This window comes from Salvelinus namaycush, chromosome 37 (assembly GCF_016432855.1).
Source record: "Salvelinus namaycush isolate Seneca chromosome 37, SaNama_1.0, whole genome shotgun sequence".
NCBI classification, from domain to species: Eukaryota; Metazoa; Chordata; class Actinopteri; order Salmoniformes; family Salmonidae; genus Salvelinus; species Salvelinus namaycush.
This window is the reverse complement of record NC_052343.1, coordinates 8,511,475-8,522,586: the sequence shown is the minus strand read 5'-3', so window position 1 is coordinate 8,522,586 and position 11,112 is coordinate 8,511,475. Positions and strand designations below refer to the sequence as shown.

Below are 11,112 nucleotides of genomic sequence, written 5' to 3'. Positions count from 1 at the left end.
GTGCGCATACATTTAACCTGCTAAATATACTGAACAAAAATGGGAGGCAGGCCCAGCCAATCAGAATGGGTTTTTCCCCACAAAAGGGCTTAATTACAAATGTAAATACTCCTGTCTCATCAGCTTTCCGGGTGGCTGGTATCAGACAATCCCGTAGGTGAAGAAGCCGGATGAGGGGTCCGAGGCTGGCGTGGTTACAAGTGGTCTGCGGTTGTGAGGCTGGTTGGACGTAATGCCAAATTCTCTAAAGCGAAGTTGAGGCGGCTTATTTCAGAGAAATTAACATCAAATTCTCTGGCAACAGCTTTGGTGGACAGTCCTGCTGTCAGCATGCCAAAACTTGAGACATCTGTGGCATTGTGTTGTGTGACAAAACTGCAAATTTTAGAGCTGCCTTTTATTGTCCCCAGCACAAGGTGCACCTCATGCTGTTTAATCAGTTTCTTGATATGCCACACCTGTCAGGTGGATGGATTATCTTGGCAAAGGAAAAATGCTCACAAACAAGGATGTAAAAAAAAGTGTGCACAAAATGTGAGAGAAATAAGCTTTTTGTGCGTACGGAAACGTTGAAATCTTTTATTTCAGCTCATGAAAGATGGGACCAACACTTTACATGTTGCATTTATATTTTTGTTCAGTATAGTTACATTTTGTAAATTTAGTGTACAGGAATTTGATTATTAGTAATAGAATATAAACCTTGTATCGAGTACTCACGCCCATCCCTAATAGACATCAATTGCACATCACACAGATTGGCCAACTCCAATTGGTGTTAGTCTACGAGTTGATAGACAAAATAACAGACCTACTGTAGGCCAACATGTAACTGCACTGTGCATTGACCAAAGTCGATTATCAAAATCTCATTGACATCTATTCCTTTGGAAATAATGATAGTATGATCTGGTTAAAGGAAAACCACAAAGAAAGTTGTGTTTTTTGATCATGACATGAGACTATATGTAGGCTAATACGTACAATGATCATAACTGCATTTCAATTTGTAACTGCTTTATAAACACTGTTTTGTAACTGTTTTCGGGTTGAGTTACAGGACCCAGATTATGCCAACTCCTGGACAAAAAAAACTGATTGCAAGTTTTGAATAAGCAGTTGAAGTCGGAAGTTTACATACACCTTAGCCAAATACATTTAAACTCAGTTTTCACAATTCCTGACATTTAATCCTAGTAAAAATTCCCTGTCTTAGGTCAGGGAATTTAGATCACCACTTTATTTTAAGAATGTGAAATGTCAGAATAATAGTAGAGAGAATGATTTATTTCAGCTTTTAATTCTTTCATCACATTCCCAGTAGGTCGGAAGTTTACATACACTCAATTAGTATTTGGTAGCGTTTCCTTTAAATTGTTTAACTTGGGTCAAACGTTTCGGGTAGCCTTCCACAAGCTTCCCACAATAAGTTGGGTGAATTTTGGCCCATTCCTCCTAACAGAGCTGGTGTAACTGAGTCAGGTTTGTAGGCCTCCTTGCTCGCACAAGCCTTTTCAGTTCTGCCCACACATTTTCTATAGGATTGAGGTCAGGACTTTGTGATGGCCACTCCAATACCTTGACTTTGTTGTCCTTAAGCCATTTTGCCACAACTTTGGAAGTATGCTTGGTGTCATTGTCCATTTGGAAGACCCATTTGCGACCAAGCTTTAACTTCCTGACTGATGAACTTGTTGCTTCAAAATATCCACATAATTTTCCTTCCTCATAATGCCATCTATTTTGTGAAGTGCACCAGTCCCTCCTGCAGCAAAGCACCCCCACAACATGATGCCACCCGATGTCACAGGAAGGCCAAAAAGATCATCAAGGACAACAACCACCCGAGCCACTGCCTGTTCACCCCGATATCATCCAGAAGGAGAGGTCAGTACAGGTGCATCAAAGCGGGGACCGAGAGACTTATAAACAGCTTCTATCTCAAGGCCATCAGACTGTTAAACAGCCACCACTAACATTGAGTGGCTGCTGCCAACATACTGACTCAACTCTAGCCACTTTAATAATGGAAAAATTTATGTAATCAATTTTTCACTAGCCACTTTATATAATGCTTACATACCCTACATTGCTCATCTCATATGTATATACTGTACGCTAAACCATCTACTGCATCTTGCCATCTTGATGTAATGTATCACTAGCCACTTTTAACAATGCCACTGTATATAATGTTTTCATACCCTACATTGCTCATCTCATATGTATATACTGTACTCTATACCATCTACTGCATCTTGCCTATGCTGTTTGGGCATCACTCATATATTTTTATGTACATATTCGTATTCATTCCTTTACAATTGTGTGTATAAGGTAGTTGTTGTGAAATTGTTAGGTTATACTACTTGTTAGATATTACTGCATGGTCGGAACTAGAAGCACAAGCATTTCGCTACAGTCGCATTAACATCTGCTAACCATGTGTATGTGACAAATAAATTAGATTTGATGATGCTGCCACCCCCGTGCTTCACGGTTGGAATGGTGTTCTTCGGCTTGCAAGCATCCCCCCTTTTCCTCCAAACATAACAATAATTATGGCCAAAAGTTATATTTTTGTTTCATCAGACCAGAGGACATTTCTCCAAAAAGTACGATCTTTGTCCCCATGTGCAGTTGCAAACCGTAGTCTGGCTTTTTTATGGCGGTTTTGGAGCAGTGGCTTCTTCCTTGCTGAGTGGCCTTTCAGGTTATGTCGATATAGGACTCGTTTTACTGTGGATAGAGATACTTTTGAACCTGTTTCCTCCAGCATCTTCACAAAGTCCTTTGCTGTTGTTCTGGGATTTATTTGCACTTTTCGCACCAAAGTATGTTCATATCTAGGAGACAGAACACATCTCCTTCTTGAGTGGTATGATGACTGCGTGGTCCCATGGTGTTTATACTTGCGTACTATTGTTTGTACAGATGAACGTGGTACCTTCAGGCCTTTGGAAATTACTCCCAATGATGAACCAGACTTGTGGAGGGCTACAATGTTTTTTCTGAGGTCTTGGCTGATTTCTTTGATTTTCCCATGATGTCAAGCAAAGAGGTACTGAGTTTGAAGGTAGGCCTTGAAATACATCCACAGGTACACCTCCAATTGACTCAAATGATGTCAATTAGCCTATCAGAAGCTTCTAAAGCCATGACATCTTTTCTGGAATTTCCCAAACCGTTTAAAGGCACAGTGAACTTAGTGTATGTAAACTTCTGACCCACTGGAATTGTGATACAGTGAATTATAAGTGAAATAATCTGTCTGTAAACAATTGTTGAAAAAATTACTTGTGTCATGCACAAAGTAGATGTCCTAACCGACTATCCAAAACTATAGTTTGTTAACAAGAAGTTTGTGGAGTGGTTGAAACACTTAGGTTGGAGTCACTAAAACTTGTTTATGTAAACTTCCGACTTCAACTGTACCCTTAACATCTGTGGTAATTAGGTTTGAGCTCATTTCGAAATTGAGGCAGTCAATTTAGAAGTAAACTGAAATTCCAATTGAATAATTGAAAAAGGGAATCTATTTTCTGAAAAGGAGAAGCTATTTATGTCAGAAGTTGTAAAATGTTTGGATTTTTAAATTCATATCACTTCCTGAATTGACTGACTTCAATTGCCACAAGCCAGAGTAATTGATTTCTTGTAAATGGATAAAAATATTGTCAACTGCCAGAGACAACTTAATTACAGAGGGGAAGCACCAGAGTATGAAATCGGACATGACCCATTGATTGCATTACAAGAGTAAAAAAAACCCGATAGATCTGAAAGAGTTGTGGCACAGTGTGTCATAGCGTTATGTTGTTTGGGGGATACCAGAACCAGTAACTGATTTCAAAAGAAACTCCCATCACATTGCCTATATATACCATGATCACCAAACATCTCTCATGGGGGCTATGGAGTCTCCAACAACAGCCTATAGAATCTTCAGACGGTAGACAAGAGTGAACCTAATAAGTTAGCCATCTGTCCAGTACAACAACTTTCCATGCTTCGCTCTTAGATCCCTGGCTATGCATTCAAGCCATACTAGACTGTTCAAATTTAAGTTCAGCTAGTCCTTTAGGAGAAGCCAAATATATTTTTAACAAAGTAATTTTTGGGGACTAATTCCACTGTTTCTTTTTAATTAAGGACATATTACTTAACTAACCTATAACCCTGAATCAATAAATGGCAAGCATGAATAGGCTGAAACAATTGCTGTGTGGCTATGATTTATCTTGTACTGTATTGGTAGAACTCTGATTATTGATTTTATCATCTCGCTGACTGACCAGAATCTGGCACTGGCAGCTGTCTCAACTGTTCAGTCGTACGTAGTGTACTGTCCCTATTGCTGACACTGACAACCCTGGTAACATTCGGGTCACAGAGGTTCAGGTGATGCGCATCGACAGATGTGGAGGGGGCACAAACGATTTTTTTTTAAAGCTTTTGTGGCCTCATCGCGGCTGGTTGACCCGCAGGGATTTAAATCACCGGCAGTCTGTCCATGCTGCTGCAAGGTAAATGGAAATGACTCTCATTGATTTCTCTCATTGTTTATAAGTTAAATCACCGAGGGTAATGCCTTTATTTTTGGTAAAACAGGACTACTGAACGGAGCAAGAGGAAAATAATAAACATGATGCTAACCGACTGCTTGCTTATTCGTACATTTTGATATGCTTTACAAATATGTGATGCTCCATATTCATGATACATTTAAAATCTGTCTTCGATGTACATTTCCCTTTTTTTCCTGATAAAGGTAGGTTGCAATTCATTTTTTGTATGTCAATGACTTAACCATGTTTAGTTTTAATTATATTTATTGATATGAAAGGACTGATGCATTATTTTAATTGGTAAAGCAACCTTTGTGGGATTAAAATAGTCTGCAGAATAATATATTTTTCATAGAGTATTTGTTAATGAAATACAGATTTTAAAACAAACTGCATAGAAAATAACATTTACATTTAGTTTTTAAGATGTATTGTTGAAAATACTAATGTCAGGAATTTAGTTGCTAATTGTTAAACACCAAATTGTGACTTGAAAGTTGGCTGTATGGTTTATATATAGATATTAATATGAATAAATGTCTTATTTCACAACAACAAAAAATCCTTGGTTTTAGGTAAACCCTAAATGCTTTTGCTCATTATTGGGGAGGAATGTCCCTTTATGTCCAATTAGAATTTCTAAGCAATATTTCTGTCCATTGAGGGGCCTTAGGCTCAAGAGCCATCCCAAAAGGCAAAAGTTCCATATAGCCTCTAACATGACAAAATTATAAAATTGCCTCCATCCTCTCTCTGCCCCTGCCTTGCCTCCTACTGACAGACACAACGATGCCCGTGTAAAGATGGGGGATTGGAATTTTCTAGGGGGGATATTGGAGGAGGTGCATATCCACTCCACTATGGTGGGAAAGATCTGGCTCACCATCCTATTCATCTTCCGAATGCTGGTGCTGGGTGTGGCGGCCGAGGACGTGTGGAACGATGAGCAGGCCGATTTCATCTGCAATACGGAGCAGCCCGGGTGCCGGAACGTCTGCTACGACCTGGCTTTCCCCATCTCCCTCATCCGCTTCTGGGTCCTTCAGGTCATCTTTGTCTCATCGCCCTCGCTGGTGTACATGGGCCATGCTCTCTACCGCCTCCGAGCCCTGGAGAAGGAGCGGCAGAAAAAGAAGGTCCTGCTGCGTCGCGAGCTGGAGCTGGTGGACGTGGAGATGGTGGCGGCTCGGAAAACGATTGAGCGAGAGGTGAGGCAGCTGGAGCAAGGCAAGCTCAACAAGGCTCCGCTGTCGGGGTCCCTGCTGCGCACCTACGTGGCCCACATCATTACCCGCTCCGCCGTGGAGGTAGGCTTTATAACGGGCCAGTACATCCTCTATGGCTTCCAGCTCTCCCCTCTCTTCAAGTGCGAGCGTGAGCCTTGCCCCAACGCGGTGGACTGCTTCGTCTCCCGGCCCACAGAGAAGAGTGTCTTCATGGTCTTTATGCAATGCATCGCTGTAGTCTCCCTTTTCCTAAACATCTTGGAGATCATGCACCTGGGCTACAAGAAGGTCAAGAAGGGCATCCTGGACTACTATCCACACCTGCAAGACGAGCTTGACGACTTCTACTCAAGCAAAGCCAAGAAAGACTCCGTGGTGCATCAGACATGCATTGCTTCCTCCGGCTGCAAGCCCACCATGGCCTCCGCGCCCAGTGGCTACAACCTCCTACTGGAGCGGGCCCAGGACGGTCACACCTACCCTTCCCTTATCAACCCATCTGCCTTCCTCCCTGTTCAGGGTGAACTGGCTGGTAAACAGAGTGTGGAAGAACTAAAAAATGCTGCACATAGCCTGACGGAGCACAACTCCAACTCCAATAACACCAGCAGTGACAGCCGCTCACCGCCCTGCGACTCAGTGACCCCGCCAAAGCAGGAGGAGCCAGAGGAGTCGGCAGACTCTCCCATGCGCCCAAGGAACGCATCTCACGCTTCCTCCTGCCCAACATTGCTAGTAGGTGCCGGAAGAAAAACATGGAGGGTCAACGCTCCCTCAAATTGTTCCACAGTGGTGGAGGGCAAAGGCTCAGACACAGATTCTTATGGGGGTGCTAAGGCCAGTGGTGGGTACCAAGCCCGGACTGCATCGAAATCAGAACCCAAAATGCATTCCTCCACCCCAGACTCACTGGAGGACTCAAGTTCAGGGTCACAGCATAGTCCGAGACCACCCTCTTCCAATCGCCGACCATCATCCACAAGCAACGCAAGCAGTAGGCGAGCCCCCACAGATTTACAAGTTTGAACGCTAAGAGTAAAACCTAATATTTTGTCCCTCAGACAAGAAAACTTCAGTTCAAACAAGATCAAAAGAACATGACACGAGTTGTGACATTGTGCGAACTGCTTTGGAGGTGGATCTGTTGCAGTAGTCCAGTAAAATGTATAGCTGTCTTATAAGATGGCACCTCTTTGTTTCTGTACTGTTGATCTCTACGTGGTAGTTTATTTTTGTATTCACCAGCTTCAAAGCCTCTGTCATACTTTGTGATGACGCAAGACATCGATCAAACATTGGGTGTGGGGATTTGCTATTGGGAATATTGACCTGCTTTTGAAAGTGTTGCGGCTAAGACAGGAAAAACAACAGTATAGATCACACAGCAGTGACACCGTTGAATGCTTTCTGTGTGTTTCGGTCCATTTTAAACACCATTGTTTAGAGAGATACCATGAAAATGTCTTAGTGCTAGAACTATGGCTGCGTTTAGACAGGCAGTCCAATTCAGAATTTTGATTCATTAAATTGGTCTTTTGAACAATCAAATCAGCTCTGAAAAAGATCTGATTGGTCAAAAGACCAATTAGTGGGAAAATATCAGAATTGGGTTGCCTGTCTAAAACTCAGCCAAACAGCTTATTGACCACTGAAAATAGAGTATGTAGTCTAAATAATGTATATTGCATAAAAGCTTCTATCTAGATTTTTATTTTGCATTAACTATGTCCATACTATCATCGTAAAACCATGTATGATGGTTACAATGGCCCTCCACGTTCTTTTAGGCACAGCTTTTCTGTTAAGGGTTGTGGGGTATTTCAGTTTCTTATGCATTTCAAGTAAACGCCAGCAGAGCCTCTGTGCACACAGTACAAAAGTGATATCATGATGTAAGATTTCTATATTGTAACAAATATGAGAACGTGATTAAAAAGAAAAAGACCATTATGTTACCGTTTGTTTACTCGAGACAAAGCATTGGTATGCAGTAGGCTGAAGTACACTGAAAACAGAAAAAGGGGGTTCGCTTTTATGAGAGGGAGGAGACAATCATAAGGGATAAAAGCTATTATATTTCAAATATACAAAATAAGTTAAATATTTAAACAGAGTATAAAGAAAATAAAAAACAGGTGTATAAACTCCTTGCCTCCCGTTGTTGGTTTCGACTTGCCATAGAAATTGTAGTTTCTAACAAAATGACTTCAATAAAGCCAAGTCACTTTTTATTCGGCAGCTCCATCTTCTTGCGTAGGCTCATAGCGTTGAAGCTAAGGAAATGTGTAAAAACAGAGATTCGAATAATTCATTAGTTATGAAAAGTTCAAGTCTACCATGTATAGATCAACATACTCAATGAAAAATAATCATAGGCAGGCCTACCCTGTTCTTGAGGTCTTTGTTCTCCTCGGCCAGCAGCTCACACCTCTGCCTCATGTCTCTTAGCTCCTGCTGGAGTGCCTCAGTGTCTGCAGACTCCTGGCCAGCCACACCCAAGTGCTGCTTGAGGAAACTGGATCTTGTTAAAGAAATTACAGTGTGCTGAGGAGGAATTAAATTCATTCTCAGCCTCGTTGTCATTGAAAATGTGTTATTTTAATATTTTTGAAAAGCATCCCATCACGATCTGTGCCAGTCTACACTTGTTTTGTCTGAGTGAGCAATTCAGGTTGCTAGACACTAAAGGCAACAGAAAGGTCAGATTCTGAATGGGGGGGTCTCTGTTTCATCACCTTCCAAAAACATAGTTATGCATGTCTACATCATGTAGGAAATATTAATTACAAAAACATTTTGTAAAAGGATACTCAAGTGCATTGTTGGGTTTCTCCGTCTCTTCATACAATGCCACCAGCACTGCAATAAGGCACAAGCCGTTTTCGTAATTTGCATAGGTCAAATAAGATTAACTATTAAAGTTAATGAAATATTCTAAATAAACACACCACTGGTGAGGCTGTCAAGGACACCAGCCTTCTCCAGGTATCTCCGAAACTGCTCTCGTTTGGACTCTGAAGCCTGTGGACACATTGGGATTGAGACAAATGATACTCCCAATTTATTCAGGGTTCAGTAACTAGCTAGTTCATCCATGATGCTGCTGGATGTTTGCTGGCACCATTTTGCCAAAGAAAGGGAAGGAACAAGGCCCTGTGCATTCATACCTCCCTTGATGTAATAATCACTGCTAATAATACATAATTGACAGGTGGAAGCAAGGGCTCCACACCTGTCCAGTCATGGCTTTCACCTGTCCAGTCATTTCTAATCAATGATTCCATCAAGGAATCTATATCTTAATGGAACTAGAATGCTTTACAAATATGCGATGCTCCATATTCATAAATTTAAAATCTGTCTTTGATGTACATTTCCCTTTCTTTCCTGATAAAGGTAGGTTGCAATTCATTTTTTGTATGTCAATGACTTAACCATGTTTAGTTTTAATTATATTTATTGATATGAAAGGACTGATGCATTATTTTAATTGGTAAAGCAACCTTTGTGGGATTAAAATAGTCTGCGGAATAATATATTTTTCATAGAGTATTTGATTGCAAGAAAGATTATAGCCTTCCTTATTGTATTGAGAAAAACAACTCATCCAAATTGAGTATTGTACCTTGGTAATAAACGAACTAGCTACAGCCATAAACGAACTGGCTGGCCAGCCAGTAACGGACTAAACTCCATGGTTAAATTGGTTTCTGATGAACTTCACCTGAGTGTAGCCGAGGACAGGCTCTGTGGAAACTAGCTCAGACTACAGCGATTCGCCCAAGGTCAATACTTTAAATTATAAAACTTGTACCCATGTTTGCATGCCTTTGTTTGCTGAAATCCATACTTTTCAATAGACGTTAATCAAATACAACCACCGACTTTTCTCACTGCTCTAAGATGGCAACTAATCGCAAATGCGCATGTGCCAATTGAATCTCAACAAGGAAACAGTCGGTGGTGGTATCAATATGAAGATAAGCTAATACTGCTTCGTCAATAGAAAAACCCGTCACAAGGTAGGCGACTTCATGGAGATGTCGGTTAGAAAAGCGCATGCGTAGAAACACGTAATCGGGTCGAAAGGTCGTCTCGCGCCGAGCTGCGCATGTGCAATCCGTCAAACCAAAAGGTACTCCTTCGATATAAAGTTGTTTTTGACAAATTCAAAACGTGTCAGTTTGTCACTAATGAAATTGGAGTAATAACATGTTCAACTACTTAAGACATTGGCTCGAATCTAGGTTGTGCCTTCAGATTTAAAAAATGACCTACTAAGGAAAATATTTTTACTTATCTCATTGCCTTCTCAAACCCCGGCCTGGTCTGTTCCGTCTGTTTCGCAAGCTTTCTCGGAAGTCTCGCGATGTTGCGCCTCGGTTTGGAAACTGACTATACCTGTGGTATTAGATTAGTTTATTGAAAAAGTATGATTTCAGCAAACAAAGGGCACGCAACTACAGAGGACAAACATAGGTACAATGTGGGCGTTTCATAATTTAAATTTTTTAAAGTAATTGACCTTGAGCGAATCGATGTAGTTGGGACTACATTCCACAAAGCCTAAGCCTGGTCTCGGCTCCACTCAGTTGAAGTTCATCAGAAAATTCCTTCACCATAGTTGGCTCCTCTACCTATCCAGCTAACTAGCAAATGTGTAACGCGCTAAATTAGCTCGCTAACGCGTTATAACGTTATCTGGGAAAACTTTAAGCTCTCCTGGTTGTGGAAACCATGCCATTTTTCTATTGTTACTCACGCCAATGTAAAACATGATATGTAGTCCACTTACTCTGTAGTGTGCCATTATGAAATTAACGTTAAACCTTGGCTTTACTGCTAACTGACGTTCTTACGACTCTCAACGCCTGCAGCAAGTTTCCTTGGTAGCCTTGAAGTCAATACAAGCACGCTCGTGCTTAGAGCATGCGCAGTATAGTTTATTTAAATACTTTCTGTACGGTCTTTTTCTGCCCTCTGCTGGTGATTTTGTAGGCTTCACACAGACAGTTTTACACTTTATATTTTGATTGATGGAAAACAATACTGGAATGACATTGATTGTATAATTTTACTATGAATCACAGGGATACATTCCATCGTGAGTTGACCCCCCCCCCAGTCAAAACTAAATAAATCAATCAAAACTATACATTTCCAGCCAAAATAACTCCAGCTGAAAGATCACAAAATAAGTATGTGCCCTAGCAGAGATACTGTATATAATGACAAGATGCTCTTATCTCCGCACTAACTATCGGGAAGGCATACGGTCTGCTTATCGGTCTCATTTGAGGCATAAATTAATAAATTCG

The 11,112-nt window shown here is 41.0% G+C and overlaps 2 protein-coding genes across 3 annotated transcripts; one reads left to right on the top strand and one right to left on the bottom strand.

Moving 5' to 3' along the window:
• Positions 1–5,371: 5,371 nt before the first annotated feature.
• On the top strand, positions 5,372–6,820 carry gja9a (gap junction protein alpha 9a). The gene has a single exon (XM_038976928.1). It carries the CDS (start codon positions 5,372–5,374, stop codon positions 6,818–6,820), a length of 1,449 nt encoding a protein of 482 aa, XP_038832856.1.
• A 921-nt stretch (positions 6,821–7,741) lies between these two features.
• Positions 7,742–10,717, bottom strand: LOC120031255 (c-Myc-binding protein-like). 2 transcript variants are annotated; one of them, XM_038976930.1, is made up of 5 exons: positions 10,590–10,717; positions 8,743–8,815; positions 8,605–8,653; positions 8,180–8,309; positions 7,742–8,067 (listed from the first exon to the last, which is right to left on the bottom strand). In XM_038976930.1, exons 1-5 carry the CDS (start codon positions 10,602–10,604, stop codon positions 8,023–8,025), a joined length of 312 nt encoding a protein of 103 aa, XP_038832858.1. In that variant the 5' UTR covers positions 10,605–10,717; the 3' UTR covers positions 7,742–8,022. The 2 variants fall into 2 exon arrangements, with proteins under 2 accessions (XP_038832858.1, XP_038832857.1); XM_038976929.1 differs by lacking the exon at positions 10,590–10,717 and adding an exon at positions 9,420–10,079.
• Positions 10,718–11,112: the final 395 nt, after the last annotated feature.

What these genes read in the sequence shown, in the direction of transcription:
- LOC120031255 (XM_038976929.1), bottom strand. Translation starts at nt 9,449, where the DNA reads ATGGCTGTAGCTAGTTCGTTTATTACCAAG. An exon ending in CTAGTTCGTTTATTACCAAG is followed by an intron (nt 8,816 to 9,419) that starts GTACAATACTCA and finishes ATGTGTCCACAG; the next exon opens with GCTTCAGAGTCCAAACGAGA. An exon ending in CCTTGACAGCCTCACCAGTG is followed by an intron (nt 8,654 to 8,742) that starts GTGTGTTTATTT and finishes GCCTTATTGCAG; the next exon opens with TGCTGGTGGCATTGTATGAA.
- gja9a (XM_038976928.1), top strand. Translation starts at nt 5,372, where the DNA reads ATGGGGGATTGGAATTTTCTAGGGGGGATATTGGAGGAGGTGCATATC.